The following is an 18,205-nucleotide window of genomic DNA, read 5'->3' as shown; positions in this document are numbered from 1 at the left end:
TATATATATATATATATATATAAGTACACTCACACATGCATGTATTGTTTTACTATGCATTTACCATTGAAAATATGAGTTCATTGAACATCAAGTATAAATAAAACTGAACAGACACTTAAACTCACCTGTTGTCAATTGTGAAGTAATAATTGAAAGAGCCAGGTAACACAATGTGAACATCAACATAAGCATCATGGCGATCACTTTTGGTGCTACACGGGCTCTCCCACTGCAGCTCATGGTACTGGTCTCGTTTAAAAGCTTGTTTATCATTTTCTGGGTGGTTAGTAAAAATTCTAACCGTATCGGCTTGTAATGTTGGCCCGAGCACAAAACGAAGAATCCAGTCTGTAAGACGAAAAAAAAAGGTAATAAGATAATGGTAAAACCACCACACCAATATTTTTTGGCTCCTACTCTCTTCATTCATTCATTCATTTGTTTTTGAGTAAAGAATTAATTCTTTACATCATTAAACTTCAAAATTCATTGTCAAGGTGGCAAGCTGGCAGAATTGTTAGCACACCAGCATTTTCTCCATCTCCACATCCTGAGTTCAAATTTGGCCAAGGCTGACTTTACCTTTCATCCCTTCAGGGTTGATAAAATAAGTACCAGTTGAATACTGGAGTTGATGTAACTGACTTACCCCCTTCTCTAAAATTGTGGGCCCAGTGCCAAAATTTGAAATCAATATTCATTTAGTCTGTGATGTCATTAAATTTTACTCATCTGGAGGATATTTAGGGCTGATGTTGATTGAGAAGACTTATGCTAAAAGGCATTCCAACTGTGACCATACTATCTCTTTGTATGTTTAGGATTGCATTCTTCAACATGTCTGTCTTTTTTTAAAGACATCAGGATCTGATTCAAGGGAGATTTGGTTGCTATTTCTACAGAGAAGTGTCAGCCATAATATCAATAACTGATGTATTTTGAAATGAAGATTCTTTATCCAAAAACCTAACAACTTATTCTTTGCACCACATCATTTCTGATTTTCTGCTCAACATCACAGACACTTTCTAAAAAAAAGACTCATAATTAATAACATGCTCATTCTTATAATGTGGTCAAGCAGATTCAAATGTGAAATCTGATCACAGTTGTTTTCCATCAACAGAGAACACCTCTCTTTAGATGATATGTGTTCATCACACATGCAATTCATCAGTGTAAGAGGACTTCAAGACACTGTAGTGTCTTGAGCTCAGTGAGAGTCTCTTCAGTTGAAGTTATCCTGCCAGACAGATGAATCTCACAAGAGCACAAACACTTGTTTATAGGAATCAGCAAAACAAATTATTTGCTAACGTACTCTGATGTCTGCCAAACAGATGATAATTTAATGGGTACATGCAAAACAACAAGAATCATCATCATCATCATCATCAACTAATGTCCGTTTTCCATGCAGGCATGCGTTGGATGCTTTGACTGGCCAGGGGCCACACCAGGCTCCATTGTCTGTTCTGGAATGGTTTCTATGACTGAATGCCCTTCCTAACACCAACCACCCCACAGGGTGTACTGAGTGCGTTTTATGTGGTACCAGCACTTCTATCAATTTTGTTGTAGCAGACAGGTCTTCTTGAGTACAGCAATGTGCCAGATATCTTGGTGCTTAGTCATCTCTTTCATAAACAATAATGTATCTATTCATTCTTAATGTGTTCTGGCAGATTCAAGCACAAATATTTGATTGCTTTTGTTTTCATATTCATATTCACATTCAAATCAGCCAGATGTTAAGAATGTTTGGGTTCTTGCTGTTCAGCATGCATCCCTTGAATTATCCTCATAGTTAAATTAAAAGCAATGACATGTTGCAGTTACAGCTACAGAGCAGAAAAGTATTGATCTTGTTTAATATTATAGCATATCAGATGCCACTAGTCTAATAATAGTTATGGTACCATGTGAACATCAATAAGAGTTCAGTTGCAAAAATAAAAACAATTGATCATTGAAGCTTAAACTTGTCATCTGTGATAAACAGAATCTGACCAATTTATGAATTTATAATTGATTAACGTAGCACACACACACACACACACACACACACACACACACACACACACACACACACATATATATACATATAAATTTGACGTGGGCGATTCTTTCTTGTCTTGGGATTCACGGTCAAACGGCTGGGTGAAATTGCACGAAAAATTACACAGATGTGTAGAATGATCTGGTGGTGATGCTGGGCTTTGTATTTTTTTCATACCTCCCATGGTTACCGAGATAATCTACTATAATAATACTCTTGTATTTATGAATGAGAAAGGAAGGAGTGATAGATGAATAAGGAAGGAAGGGGTGGTGTCATACTTGGTAGTGGAATGATGAAAATTGTATGCTGAAAAAAATAAATCAAACAGCATTTCAACTCTATGTGAATATATGTGTGTGTATAAAAAAATGGGGTATGTGAATGTGTGTGTATGTGTGTTTGTGTGTGTGCATGTGCAATGGAAGTAGGATGGTTCATCTTTGATTGCTCAGTATTTGGGTTTATTTTTTGATTTGGTTGTATCTTGGTTGATTTTTTTTTGGGTGGGGTCAATTATTTTTAGCATTTTGACAGAAAAAAGTCATTCTAAAATTGACTTTTAACATAAGCGTGCCCAAACAAGTTGAATGCTTACACAGAGCAGGTTTTATAGCCACATCATCCAAACCGACAGGGTGAAACCGGGCTTAGCTGCTAGTGTACGATCATACAAAACCCTTTTTTTGTATTTATTTTTACGCACATATATATATATATATATATATATATATATATATATATATATGTGTGTGTGTATATATGTGTATGGAGGCGCAATGGCCCAATCGTTAGGGCAGCAGACTCGCGGTCATAGGATCGCGGTTTCGATTCCCAGAACAGGCGTTGTGAGTGTTTATTGAGCGAAAACACCTAAAGCCCCACGAGGCTCCGGCAGGGGATGGTGGCAAACCCTGCTGTACTCTTTCACCACAACTTTCTCTCACTCTTTCTTCCTGTTTCTGTTGTGCCTGTAATTTAAAGGGTCAGCTTTGTCACACTGTGTCACGCTGAATATCCCCGAGAACTACGTTAAGGGTACATGTGTCTGTGGAGTGCTCAGCCACTTGCACGTTAATTTCACGAGCAGGCTGTTCCGTTGATCGGATCAACTGGAATCCTCAACGTCGTAAGCGACGGAGTGCCAACAACAACAATATATATATATATATATATATATATATATATATATATATATATATATATATATATATATCAGTAGTCACACCCATGCCAGTATGGAAAATGGATGTTAAATGATGATGACATACACATACAAATATTACACTAGGACTTAAAACTCTCTTCCTACTCAATGACTCTATCCTAAAAACCTCTTTCTACCTCACCCTACATAACGGCTTTACCTTTGATACATGATTATATCGATATCACCAGTCTTATGAGAAACTTACTTCCTTCATGTTCCTCATTAATACTTTCCACCCCACAATAGACCTGAAAATGTGAGGGGATGTCATTGATGGGAGCTTGAAAAACAAAACAACTAATTGATTGTTTAACTAGCATATTAGGCAAACAAGTTGATAATATAATTAACCTATTGACTAACAGTAATGATGTGATATTGAACCAGTGCATGTGTTTATTATTATTGTTGCCATAAAGATCCTAAGAAAGATTGTGAGAAAGCAGAGCAAAGTCAGTGATTACAACTAAGTGCAAACATCACATTTACTGAATGACGAATGTCTTTATAACTCTCTGTGATTAGTTTACATCAGGAGCTGCATCTAACTAAAACTATACACAGTTGAAATAGTGTAGGCCAACAGATGCTTACTAATAAAAAAAATATATGTTTGTCCTTTTTATATATACATTTTCTATTTGCTTCTCTATGTAAGAACTGATGACTGGACAGACAGTCCAATCATCAGTTATATGCTGATATATTAATACCTTGGATATTAATAATTACACAATAAATATATAATAATAATTGTTAATATGCAATATGTTGACATACAGAGGAACCTCAGTTCAGTTCATGAATTTAATTCATTCCTGAAGGCCATTCATCACTGAGATGTTCATAAACTGAAACTATTTTTCCCATAGAAATCAATGTAAAATGGATTAATCCACTTCTAGACCCCAGATGATTGCTTACTTAAACTTTTACAATAATACTTTGTGCACAAGTTCATACACAAAACTAACAATAAACATTAAATCTAAAATTTTAAAAAAATTAATATATTTTACAGTACTGAATAACTTTATTAACAACCAAACTAGAAATAGTTTTCTTTAATGGGTGTGTACAATAATATTTGATATGTCTGTGTGCACTCAGGCTCAGCAAGACATATGTTGCAGAAATTGTCTTGAGAGAAAAAATAGGCGCAGGAGTGACTGTGTGGATAGGTGCAAGAGTGAACCCAGAACAATATGGCTTGGGCAAGTGTCTTCTCCTATAGCCTCGGGCCAACCAAAGCCTTGGATTTGGTAGACGGAAACTGAAAGAAGCCCATTGTATGTATATATATATATATATATATATATATATATATATACACACACACATATGTTTGTGTCTATGTTTGTCCCCACCCCAACATCGCTTGACAACCGATGCTGATGTGTTTATGTTCCTGTAACTTAGCAGTTTGGCAAAAGAGAATGATAGAATAAGTACTAAGCTTACAAACAATAAGTCCTGGGGTCGATTTGTTCGACTAAAGGCGGTGCTCCAGCATGGCCACAGTCAAATGACTGAAATGAATAAAAGAATATGTGCAAAAAAACATACCACTAGGCTATGAAGACAATTTCAGCAGTATCTTTCCATGTTCAAGTGTCCATGAACATGTTAAATATTATTGCACACACCTATACTTCATTCAATGCTACTTAGTACACTTCTAATAAATTTTATTTCTTATTTTGTATTTTTAATTTTTAAAATCAAGACAATACTCTGGAGTTGTCTCCCATACGCACCACAAACCTACCTCTTTTCTCTTCACATTCCTAGCTTCAACTTTTACTTAATTTGAATTTCAGAATTGTCACTCCCAAGAATTATCATTATGGCTTATAAATTTTTTTTTTCGTTACAAGTGTAATTTTAATAAAAAAACATTGGTGAGGGTGAGCCTCTTCAAATGAACTATTGCCCCCTCCCATTAAAAATGATTTTCATGCTGTAGGCATCCAGAGAAATTTTCTTTATTTCAAACTGTCTAATTAATGTTTATTCTTATTTAAAATTTTTACATTCTCAGTTACTATAAGTTCTGTTATGTATGAGTAACATTATATATCATTGAAGTGATTTAATAAGGCTGAAACATGTCGGGAGTTGTCTCTAAACTTACCTAAAATCAGACTACTCTTCACTGCAAGCCCCATTTGATTAATTAATTTAGGCTTTGAAGTTGTTTCCAACGCATTGTTTGGACAACAGTTGCCATTAATATTAATGATTTTTCTTTACCTTTATGATAGAAATTTTAATTGATCTGAAGATTTTGAAGAGCTTCACTACATTAAATATGTTAGCTCTCACTTAACTATAAAGAAAGCTGAATAAACTACCTTGCTCAAGAACTAAATATATATGCTATAAGACATATTCTCTAGAAATAATGTTTGTTAGTATAACACCCACATCCACACATGTGCACATGCACACACACAAATGAATACAAAGAAGTAGAAAGGAAGATATATATCATCATCATCATCATCATCGTTTAACGTCCGCTTTCCATGCTAGCATGGGTTGGACGATTTGACTGAGGACTGGTGAAACCGGATGGCAACACCAGGCTCCAGTCTGATTTGGCAGAGTTTCTACAGCTGGATGCCCTTCCTAACGCCAACCACTCAGAGAGTGTAGTGGGTGCTTTTACGTGTCACCCGCACGAAAACGGCCACGCTCGAAATGGTGTCTTTTATGTGCCACCCGCACAAGCCAGTCCAGGGGCACTGGCAACGATCTCGCTCGAAAATCCTACAGGAGCCAGTCAGGCGGTACTGGCAACGGCCACGCTCAAAATGGTGCATCTCATGTGCCACCCGCACAAGAACCAGTCCAGGGGCACTGGCAACGATCTTACTTGGCTTGCCGGGTCTTCTCACGCACAGCCCATTTCCAAAGGTCTCGGTCCGTAGTCATCGCCTCGGTGAGGCCCAATGTACGAAGGTCTTGCCTCACCACCTCAGCCCAGGTCTTCCTGGGCCTACCTCTTCCACGGGTTCCCTCAACTGTTAGGGTGTGGCACTTTTTCACGCAGCTATCCTCCTCCATTCTCACCACATGTCCATACCAGCGCAATCGTCTCTCTTGCACGCCACAACTGATGCTTCTAATGTTCAGCTTTTCTCTCAAGATACTTACACTCTGACGGGTATTCACATTGACATTACACATCCAACGGAGCATACTGGCTTCATTCCTTGCGAGCTTACGTATGTCCTCAGCAGTTACAGCCCATGTTTCACTGCCATGTAGCATGGTTGTTCGTACGCATGCGTCATACAGTCTGCCTTTTACTCTGAGTGAGAGTCCCTTTGTCGCCAGCAGGGGTAAGAGCTCTCTAAACTTTGCCCAGGCTATTCTTATTCTAGCAGCTACACTTTCAGCGCACCCACCCCCACTACTAACTTGGTCGCCCAGATAGCGGAAGCTATCGACTACCTCTAGTTTTTCACCCTGGAATGAGATAGAAGTTGTTTCCTGTTTGTTTGCAGTTTTTATTGCACCTGAACATCTGCCACAAACAAAAACTAACTTGCTAGTTAACCTGCCTTTGATGTTGCTGCACCTCTTATGTGTCCATAGCTTGCACCGGGTACATCTTATAGAGTTACTACCTACTCCTTTTCTACATACTGAGCAGGGCCATCTAAAGCTGAAGTTGTGTGTCTGTGTGAAGCCTTTTTGAAAGTTTATAGAAATCCACATTTTCCACTTTCTCGTAAAAATTTTTACATCAATGGAATTTTCTCGATTTGAACTTTCCAGTGCAGTAATTAGATTTTTAAAATTCCGTTTACTTTGTGTGATTTAAGGGAGATTTGGCTGTTGTTTCTAGCAACTTTTATATTTCATCCCTTCTACCTGGAACGCTATTCTTACACACGCGCTCAACATAAAAATATAGAGAGTAAGAGTAAAAGAGGGAGAGGGAGAGAGAGAGAAAGTGATACATACAACGTCATAGATTAAACTTTCATCTCAGTATTCTTTACCTATTTTTCATAACATAGATACGTAAAAACACACACAACCACACATACATGACCTGTGACAACAACATACACATTGCTCTCAATCTCTATTCATTTCTCCCCCTCTTCCTCTCTCGCTCTCTCAAACGTATACACGTGCAAGTAAACACAATCATTCACATCGTGGTATATTTACAAAACATTGATGGCATAACTACAGAGTTGTATCCCCCAACTTTGGAAGGTCATAACTTTCATAAAAATGAATATTTTTTAATGAAATTTTCTATGCATATATTATTTATTATGTAGATTCCAAATATACAAAAATTTTCGGTGAAAGTGTTTTGGAAGGGGGTGGGGTACAATATTCAGAAATTCCACTTAAATTCCTCTTAACTTCCAGGAAAATGAATATTTTTTCATGAAATTTTGTACAAATGTACCTTGATGTATGTACATTTCAAGCATGTAGGAATTTTGAAGGAAACAACTGCAGGTTATTTTTGAGAAGTGTTCCCCACTCGGTGGTGTTTCGGAGCAAGTCATCCATATTTGTTTCATTTTTCTCTATTATGTGCTTATGTGCATCCTTAGATTTCTAATGAAGTAATAGGCAGTGAAAAGAAAACTTTTAACTACCCCTATTCCTTGCTCTCCCCCTCTCTACCTCTTCCTTTCTCTCCCCCTCTCTACCTCTTCCTTTCTCGCTCTCTCAAAAGCATACATGTGCAAGTACACAATCATTCAGTAAAATATAACTCATGTTTGTCAATGTTTTGTAAATTTACCACAATTTTCACTAGAGTGTCAGGGTTAGGGTTTTAGGGTCAGGGTTAGGGTTTAGGATTAATGTTACGGTTACGTTTTTTAGGGTTAGGGTTAGGGTTTAGGGTTAGTGTTAGGATTAGGTTTAGGATTAGGGTTGGGTAATCGTGCGGGTGTTAATCTGAAAAATTACAGATATGTGAAAAGTACCGACCCTGCCATCTATTATAACTTTTGTTGTTCTGTTTAATATATACATAGATTATGCCTCCAAAGAAGAGAGTTTGCTGGGGGAAAACAGCAACCAGTTTAAAATGACAGCCACAGACTGCAGCAATTCACCACATTCCAGTAGCTACTTTGAACATAATGCAAAATGGTGCATCAACACCTTCTGCCCAATCTGATAGAATTCTGGCAAAACTGTTTAGCAACAGATCGCCAGCAATTGCTTCATCACAAATTGCCATCCTAGCTCCTGTGAAAAGGGATTACCCTGCTATGTATAATCAGGGCAGCGCAAAAAGTTGTTTTGCACAAGCATTTCTATAGCCAATTACATGGATGAAATTTACGTATGCTTAATAATTTTACGCAAAACAGCCTTCAGACTTTCCCTATTAATTTCATCGTCTTTTGAATTATGAACATATTTACATCATAAGGGTTTTTCCATTGTAAGGCTTTCTTTTTTAGTTGATTTTCAGCGAGCAAGACTTATCGTAGATGGCATAATAAGTCACACCCGGACAAGGTTGGGTTATACTGCTAGTATATATATATATATATATATATATATATATACACATATACATCTCCTTTCCTGCTTCTTTATATATGAGTGTGTGTGTGTGTGTGTGTGTTTATACATACATACATACATATATATATATATATATATATATATAATCATCGTCATCATCATCATCATCATCGTTTAACGTCCGTTTTCCATGCTAGCATGGGTTGGACGATTTGACTGAGGACTGGTGAAACCAGATGGCAACACCAGGCTCCAATCTGATTTGGCAGTTTCTACAGCTGGATGCCCTTCCTAACACCAACCACTCTGAGAATGTAGTGGGTGCTTTTACGTGCCACCGGCATGAAGGCCAGTCAGGCGGCAGATTTTCTCTGTGTGTGTGTATGTTTAAAATTCATACATTTACACAATTCCAAATTTCTTGGATTAAAGAATCGCAATTAATATTCTAAATACAATTTGTTAGGTCACTGCGTCATTTTTTCACTCAAAATAATTCCTAATAACCAATAAAATCCATAAAACTACACAAGTAAACATTTTTCCCCCTAATAAAATCTAATTTCCTCTCTCTAATACAAATCCTTTCAACTCCTACTTTCTCTTATGAACCTTTAGCTGAATAATATTTTTAAGGCCACAATTTACTCACATGCATCTTTCAGAGCTTGTCACTAATTCAGTTCTTAACCAAATTAAAAACTTAACATTTTTGAAGAAGACTGGTCCCTAGCTACATTTTAGCATTAAAAAAATTGAGATTTGATCCAGTAGAAAAAAGTTTACATCAAAATTTGTAGCAGTGTTATAGGAGAGTAAGTAACACCACCAATCAAATTTAGATCTAAATAATTTTTTTACTTTATAAGCAAAGTATATTTATCTTAGCTTTAATGATAGAAGAAAGCATGAAGAATTTCATAGTTTTGGTCCCATGCAACAAAAATTTGTATCATAAAAATTGTGATGTAATATGTCATGAAAAGAAATATAAGTAGGGCAAAAAATTGGATTTAAGTATAATTAACTTTTTTATTTTAAAAACAAAGGGGTAGAGGGGGAGTAAGGGATAAAGAAAAATATTAAGGTGGAAAATATGTGTGAGTTTGTGTGTATATGTGTGTTTATGTAAGTATGTATGTGAGTGTCCACACATACACTATAATAGTAATGTAGGCTGTTTACTTTATTCATGTTACTTGTAAATATATTTATTTGTAAAATATTTTGGATAAAACATAAAGTAAAAGTTTCTGAGTAAAGTAAGAGTGTTGCGTTATTTTTATTAAATTTTCAAATAATAAAAATAAAATAATCTATTCTACTATAGGCACAAGGCCTGGAATTTTGGAGGAGAGGGGCATAGGCGAATACATCAACCCCTATGCTAGACTGGTACTTTGTTATTGACTCCTATCACATCTCAGTGTACTCTGGTAAATCCGACAGACTATATATAAAAGGACTTTCAAGTGTTCAACCATATTATTTTGAATATGCTTGGAGATTTATCAGTGGGAGATCTCCCACATGTTTTTACATGTATGTTTATTTCTATTATGAATGCATTCCACTTATACTGCTCTTAATATTAATATTAAATATTTATAGCCATAAAATGTATTTCCTATCTTGTGATGAAACATGTGTAACACATGTAACACAGAATTAACCCTTTAGTATTCAAACCAGCTATATCTGGCCCAAATATTCTGTGGTGCGATGGAGGAAGAAGACAACAAGCAGCAAAAGGACAGAATGAAGCGTTGGACCTTACCTTGCCGACCGCAGCGGGGTACACGATCGCTCCTAACCAGAACACGTCTTTCTCGTAACGTCGCTGTTTTCTCACTGCTCCCACGTGCTAGCCTTCGATCGCGTGTCGCCGACTTCCGACCTGACCCTTCCGGTTTGGCCGTTCCGGTTTGGCCCTTCCGGTCTGGCTTCACCTCTGTTTGCCTCACCCCTCTCCACCTCAACACATAGCTCGTCACAGCCCATAACATCACACGCCCCCCTGATCTATAGATCATTCAACCGGCTCTCCCACTCACTCCTCGTTCCCGAACTACCTTAATTGGTTTCATAATCAGCCAACCAGGGAGGAGCGTACCGCTCCCTCTGTGGTCGCTGTGCGATCCTGGGACTGGCCTGAGTTCCTGGCGCGCTGCCTTCATCATCCTGCCCACTGCAGCTGGTTCCATCCTCTGAAGCACTGACAATCTTCCGCACATCCAAAACATGGCGTAGCATACCATCGACTGAGACGTTGTTCTTCGAATTGATGGAGGTTATAGTTCCTTTCCCCCATTGTGATGTGCACCATGCATTTGGGGGTTTTACCCAAACTTCTTCCCCAATCTGCACGAAGGCGTGCTCTTCTTCTCCCCGGAGTCACATTGATGCAATACACGGGTTCCTCCACTCGTACCTGAATATTGCCCTGTGTGGCACCGACTCCTCAGCCTGTCCTGACCTGGGCGACATATTGTACAAAAATACGGCCTCGATTGGCGAAATGCAACCCCTCTCTGCCATGGTCTTGATGGTACGATGATGCCTTTCCACCACTCCATTTCCACTTGGCCGGTATGCCGCCCTGAAGAAGCGGCTGACCTGCCACCTGCCAAGCATTTCTTTCAGCGCCTCCGAGCAAAATGCAGTGCCATTATCCAGCAGCAGCTCATCCACGGGGCCTCGTTCCAGGAATATCCCATTTAACACTCCTGCGATTTCCTCTGCAGTCCCCGTCTTCATCTCCCTCCATATGGCCATCCGCCCCGGTCCGCAGTCAACCATTGAGAGGTACGTCCCCTGCCGGTAGTGTGTTACGTCCACTGCCAGTCGTTTCCAGTTGTGGGCCGCTGGAATACTTCCCGCCTCATGTACGCCTGGAGCAGGGTCAATAGACTGGCACCTGTCACAGCTGCTAACCACTCTCTGCACGCTCCGCCTCGTTACCTCGGAGTCAACTTTCCTGGCGAGGAACAACGTCCTGTCCACTCCCATGTGATGCATGGTATGCAGTCTCCTCAACTCCGAGTCACTCAGACAGCATACTGCAGCCACAGCCCGCTCCGCATCCTCTGGCACCTGCAACGAAGCTCGCTTTACCCTGGTTAGGACGTCTGCCCTGTTCTTTTCGGAAGGCACAAAGATTACGCTCAGCTCCAGATCGAACTCAGCAGTTAGCTCCCGCAATATTCCCAATCGGCGCTTTACCAGCATCTCCGCAGCCCCTTTGGTTCGCACCCTCCGCTCATCGGTGAGGACTGTCGTCACCCAACCAAGCACAGTGGCCGAATCGGTTCTAATCTCGATGGTGCACAGCCCCCACTTCAAATCCAGGTTCACCCCCTTCAGCACGGCATCCAACTCCGCCACGTTGATATGGTTGCAGTCATCCATCTTCCTGAGTCAGGCTGCATCTTCCACCACGGTGCCTCCCATTTCCAAGATGACCCCTATTGCGATGCTACTGGCGTCAAACCAAACGATCCCACTCGTTGATTTGGGAACATACCAACTGCCCCTCACTGGATCCTCTGCTCTCACTCTGACCAAGACTTCCTGCATCATGTCGGTCGTTTTCTCCCCAACTCTGTCATTCCACTTTGCTCCTTCGGCTCGTCTCTTGATGAAGCTACATGCTGTCCGAAGCTATCCTGCAACCGGGTAATGTCCCACCAGCTTCCCGCACACCGAGAACAGTTCCCGCCTACTCACGCTGGTGCCCAGTTCAGGGATCTCGTTTCCTCTCCGGAACACCAGCTCGCCCGATCTGTCTTTTTGTAGCTTCAGCCCCAGCGCAGCTCCCCCCACCATTGACTCAGGCGGCTTCGCAATCAGCCCGAACCTCTCCAGGTGTCTCACTACCTCGGTGGCTGGCACTACAGTCTCGTCAACCAAAATGTCGTCGATGTAGGAACTGGTGGCCTTCCTTATCCTCTCCTCTTTCCCTAGAACGGATTTGAGCACCATCGCCATAATTTTCGGAGCGGAATTCAGCCCGAAACCCAGCCTGGTTAAACAGTACGTCCGGCCCTTGTACCGCACCAGCTGGTATCGCCACAGCTTGTCACTCACACGGAGCTGCAAATATGCCGACTTCAAGTCGACGATCGTCGCTGCCTTGGTCGACTGTCTCCACACACATAACGTCTCACCGCAAATGTCCGTTGCCTCGCCTCCCGTGTGGCACGATATATGGTCGTTCAGCTCCCTAAAGTCCAGCACCGGTCTGACTTTTCCTTTCGTCGGCTGCACCACCGCCATCAGAGGCAGCACTCCACTCACCACCTCCTCTTTCCACGGGACAAGGACTCCTTCCTTGATTCATCTCTCTACCTCCTCGTCGAACTCGACGCCGGCGTGACCTTCCAACATATGCTGGTAGCAGCTCACCCTGTTCTTTAGCAGTGGGGGCTCGTCCTTCCATCGCCACTCTATCGTCCACCTCCGACCATCAAACGCCACCTTAAAATCTTTGTCTTCGATGGTGTAAGCGGCGCTGTCGTCGACGGGGCTCTGCTCTCCCTGGCGGTCCCGACTCACGGCGCACGATGCCCCCACGCTTCCGAACGTGACCTCATCTCCTGCAATCCTAACGCCACCAAGACGGTTGATGGCGTCCATCCCCAACACCACGTCAATCTCATCCACCAAGCGGCCAACTACAATTGCTTGCAGCGTTAGCTTTGCTCCCTGCACCTCAATCTGCACGTCAGTAATGCCTTCACAGCGTACCTCTCTTCCGTCGACTGCCCTCACACTGCTTTCTCCACTCCACGTCTCTACCACTCCCGGAGTCATCAGGGTCGTTGTACAGCCCGTGTCCACAAGGGCACGCGACATCTTCCCATCCACTAGCACATCAACAACAGGTAGAAAAATTTGCGCCGTTAATGATCTGAAAGGGAGACCGCTGGCGCAGTAGTCTCCCTTAGACCGTTTCCCTGCAGACATTCGGTGGCTATATGCCCCATTTCACGACAACGGTAGCAGATGACCTCAGGCTTAGGTAACTTACAGTCTCGCACCATGTGCGGGCCCTGACACCGGAAACACTGACCTTTGAACGGACGCGCACGTTTCTTGTTCGACCCCTCTCCGCTGCTACCAGCGGTGACGACCTACGACAGGAAACTAACATACGAGCTCTCGATATTATATCCGCCATGGGCGTGGTACTCACGTCCGGCAGTTTCTGCAATTCGACCGACAGGTGGTCAGGAAACCCAGTCACAAACGCCAACTTTACCATTTGATCCAGCGATTCTCCCTCGTACCCCGCCAGTCTAGCCAACCTCCTAAGTTCGTTGGCAAACACGTCAACCTGTTCGCCGGTCCACCTTGCTCTCCCCAGGCGAGCGTACGCCTCGAACATCCCTTCTGCGAAGGCCTCCATCAAGCGGATTTCTATCTTCTCCGCGCTAACTTGGTCCCTCTCTTCCATCTCTAAAAATAGTGCCAACGCCAGACCATCTAAGTAGAGCGGTAGAAAACTTGCCAAGTCGCATATTCCCTGGAGCTTCGCGACTAGCTTCATCTTCTTTAGCCATGCGACTACGTCCGAGTCGCCGCAAAACGGCTTAATTATGTCACTAGCAATCCTGACTACACTCATAATTTTTTTTTTTTTTTGTTCTTATGGGCCGAAATAGCTTGTGGTGCGATGGAGGAAGAAGACAACAAGAAGCAAAAGGACAGAATGAAGCGTTGGACCTTACCTTGCCGACCGCAGCGGGGTACACGATCGCTCCTAACCAGAACACGTCTTTCTCGTAACGTCGCTGTTTTCTCACTGCCCCCACATGCTAGCCTTCGACCGCGTGTCGCCGACTTCCGATCTGACCCTTCTGGTTTGGCTCTTCCGGTCTGGCTTCACCTCTGTTTGCCTCACCCCTCTCCACCTCAACACATAGCTCGTCACAGCCCATAACACCACATATTCTACCTGTTTTATCCTCAAACTGGCCAGATCCAGCCTTTCACATCTACCCTACAATGTTATTCTAAAAGTAAACAATTACATCATTGAAACACCAAAACCACGAGATAATACATGGTTAACTCAAAGCAGTGTGAATAAATAAGCATTACATTTGACAGAATAATCTGAATGCTAAAGGGTTAAAATGGTACTACATATTTCAGTCTGCATTTATTACATACTTATGCAGCAAATATAATTCACCAGGAATCTTGAATTATATGTCTGATTTTCTCTTTTAAAATAAAACATATATGTACATACACTTGATTACTGGAATAGATGTGCTTCATGAAAACACAGCTTGGATTAAAATCCCTTCTATATTATATATATAAATATTTAACTGAACAGCCAGAACTTTCTATGAATACTTCCAGTCATGTTCAAACATAATCAAAACTGTTCAACTTACCTTTCTCCAGACGGAATAGGGTAGTCTCCATATTTTCTCCCTTATGGATCATCAAAGTCCGTATCTGCAAATGCTTCTTCATGGTTTTATGTTCAAGGTGAACCAGATGATTGCAATGACCTAAAAAAAGAAAGGAGGATAATTATCAGTCCTGAGTACAATCAATTGACTTAATCATAATATATTTCAGGTATTTAATTTATCACACTTAGACTAATGAAGAACAGTAAACCTGAGGATATTTCAACAGATGGCTGTGATATATCCAAGTAGTTAGTTTAGCATCCTCGTCTTCATTACAGCCATCACTTTGTTTACTAACAACTGATATCAATTTCTTTATTTTAGTACAAGATAGTAAACATATATATATATATATATATATATATATATATATATATATATATATACATACACACACACACACACACACATGAAAGAAGTAAATAGACACCCTTATAATCATTAAAATTTATTTAAATCTGAAATTATACATAAACCATTACAAGTTAGAATAAACAGAAAACGATGTTGTATGGGGTGTCTATTTACTTCTAACATGTGTGTGTATATATACACACACACACACACACACACATATATATATATATATATATACACACACACAATATACATATCTTCTCTTCATTACATTTCCTCCTTCATGCACTATGCCTACCTCTCACTCCCCAATTCTTTCCTCACGGCTGTTTCTCTGTATCATTGCTATTTGGTAGCCCCCTCCCTCACTCTATATACCCAGGTTTTCACCACTCACTTCCCCTCCTCACTCTCTAATCATGCTTCTTTGGCAATATCCTGCCACTTATATTATGACTTTTGAACCTCAAGGGTTATGCCCTGGCTCTTGCCACCATCTGTTTCTCTCTCTGCCTTTACTTGATCATCCCATTTATATTCTGATCCCTGTCCCTTGTATGTTCGGCACTTTGCTACCATCTCTATCCTGATGTCTCTCACTCTCTCTCTCCTTCTCCTGCACTTCCCTCAGGTTGAGTAACCGTGTATCTCCTTTGGGTAACTATGCTTCCCCTTTGCGGCAGCACACCTGTTTCTGTCCTCATTCCTGATCTCTCTCTCTCTCTCTCCAGTTAGGTAACCGTGTACCTCCTCTACAGGAACACACCTGTTTCTGTCTCTCTGTTTCACTATAACCTTTCATCATCTGACACAAGATCACCTCTGCCCCCTTTTCTCTGTCAGTGCAGATGCCACTTAAAAAGCATCCAGTCCACACTGTAAAGTAGTTGGCATTTGGAAGGGCAACCAGCTGTAAAAAACCTTGCCAAAACTGACCTTGCCTGTGCTTGTGCCACATAAAAAGCACTAAATCCACTCTGCTGAGTGGTTGGTGTTAGGAAGGGCATCCAACAGTAAAAATTCTGACAAAGAATCACAAAAGTCTGGTGCAACCTGGCCAGCTCCTGTCAAACCGTCCCACCCATGCCAGCATGGAAAGCATATGTTAAACGATGATTGGTATATATATATATATATATATATATATATATATATATATATATATATAGCATAGTATAAGCAATAGAATATCACGCCTCTCCTCTAACCAGGATATTTTTAATAAGCACAAGGAAATCTATAATGTCACACTACATAAAGCAGGATTCAACCATAAAATTAAAAACCTAGACCCCAATAACCATACAAATGACCGAAATAAAGGGAATCTAAATGATATTAACACGTACAATGATAATACACCAAACCCTACTGCAAACCACACCAACAATAAGAAGGACACAATTAAACATAATAAAAATAATAGTAATACAAAGGATCCCAAAGCCAACCCACATAACACCAAAAATACCAACAACAGCGTAAACACCAATACCAATAATGATATTAGCATTAATAAGACTAATAACACAACGAAGCGGAAATACAATAACAACCATAACATGATCAATATTAAGCCACACAAAGATAAGAATATTATTAACAACGAAACCCAACAAACTAAAATAAACCCTGTTATAAGCCTCAACCCCTTGACGCCGGGCCGACAAAAATCAAACAATATTAACCCAGCTAACACTGATAAGACACATACTAAAAATAAACCTAACAATAGAAATAAATTAGATAGCCACAAAGGCAAATTCACTGGCCTTCCCAGCTATGATGACACGTTCTATACCAGACATAACAGTAATAACAAAAAGCACAATAGTGATACAATCTGGTTAATTATCCCCTTCGCCATGAACCTCAAATCCAACATAGTCCGTTCATTAAACACCTAAATATAAACAATAAATATGTCGCAATATTTAAGAACAAAATTAGAATTGGCCATAGACTGACATGTAACTTAGCTACCATCATAGCCTCTATTAATAATAAAAAATTAGACGCATTCTATGCAGCTAGAAAGATCATGAACAACCAAACCAACAACAGTCCGACAAATAGAACAAACCACCAATCCTAATCCAACACCCCTTGCTAACAGAGACACACACCAAAAAAACAATAGGGCCACACAACAACACACCGACACAGACACCCCTTACAATTTATGTAGCTGTAAGGATAGGAATAAATGCAATTTCTCCAAAAGATGTAAGACTAAAAATGTAGTTTACCAATGTGACGTACACACAAACAGCCATATAAGATCATACATTGCAGCCACGAAAAACCAAATACGCCTTAGATACAATGAACACCAATCTAGCTTTAGAAATAGAAAGAAGGCAAATTCAACAGGACTTAGTAGCTATATCTGGGAATTAAAGGACAATAATATAGCAAACTAAAATGGCATATACTCAGAACAGCAAATTCTTAGAACTCAATTAACAGACATTGTGATCTTTACCTAACTGAACGCCTCGAAATCCTAACGGCTACAACACGTCTTCTAAACAAAAAATACGAAAATAACCTAGTTTATCTACACACTACAAAATTTTCATTTTCTAAGTATAATTATTTACTAGGACAGAGTTAGCTCCC

The 18,205-nt window shown here is 40.4% G+C and overlaps 1 protein-coding gene across 7 annotated transcripts in view; it reads right to left on the bottom strand.

Annotated features, from left to right (window-relative positions):
* The window catches only part of LOC106878848 (glycogen debranching enzyme), a 123,978-nt gene that overhangs the window by 83,598 nt on the left and 22,175 nt on the right, over positions 1-18,205 (bottom strand). For all 7 annotated transcript variants that reach the window (XM_052970632.2, XM_052970628.2, XM_052970626.2 and 4 more), the window contains 2 exons: positions 15,203-15,322; positions 129-351 (listed from right to left, as the gene is read on the bottom strand). In XM_052970632.2, the coding sequence (XP_052826592.2) occupies positions 129-351; positions 15,203-15,322 (343 nt within the window). The remainder of the gene's footprint in view (positions 1-128; positions 352-15,202; positions 15,323-18,205) is intronic.

Source organism: Octopus bimaculoides, chromosome 9, assembly GCF_046866305.1.
Source record: "Octopus bimaculoides isolate indiv1 chromosome 9, ASM4686630v1, whole genome shotgun sequence".
NCBI classification, from domain to species: domain Eukaryota; kingdom Metazoa; phylum Mollusca; class Cephalopoda; order Octopoda; family Octopodidae; genus Octopus; species Octopus bimaculoides.
The sequence above is the reverse complement of the archived record's forward strand: the minus strand, read 5'-3'. Positions and strand labels throughout refer to the sequence as shown.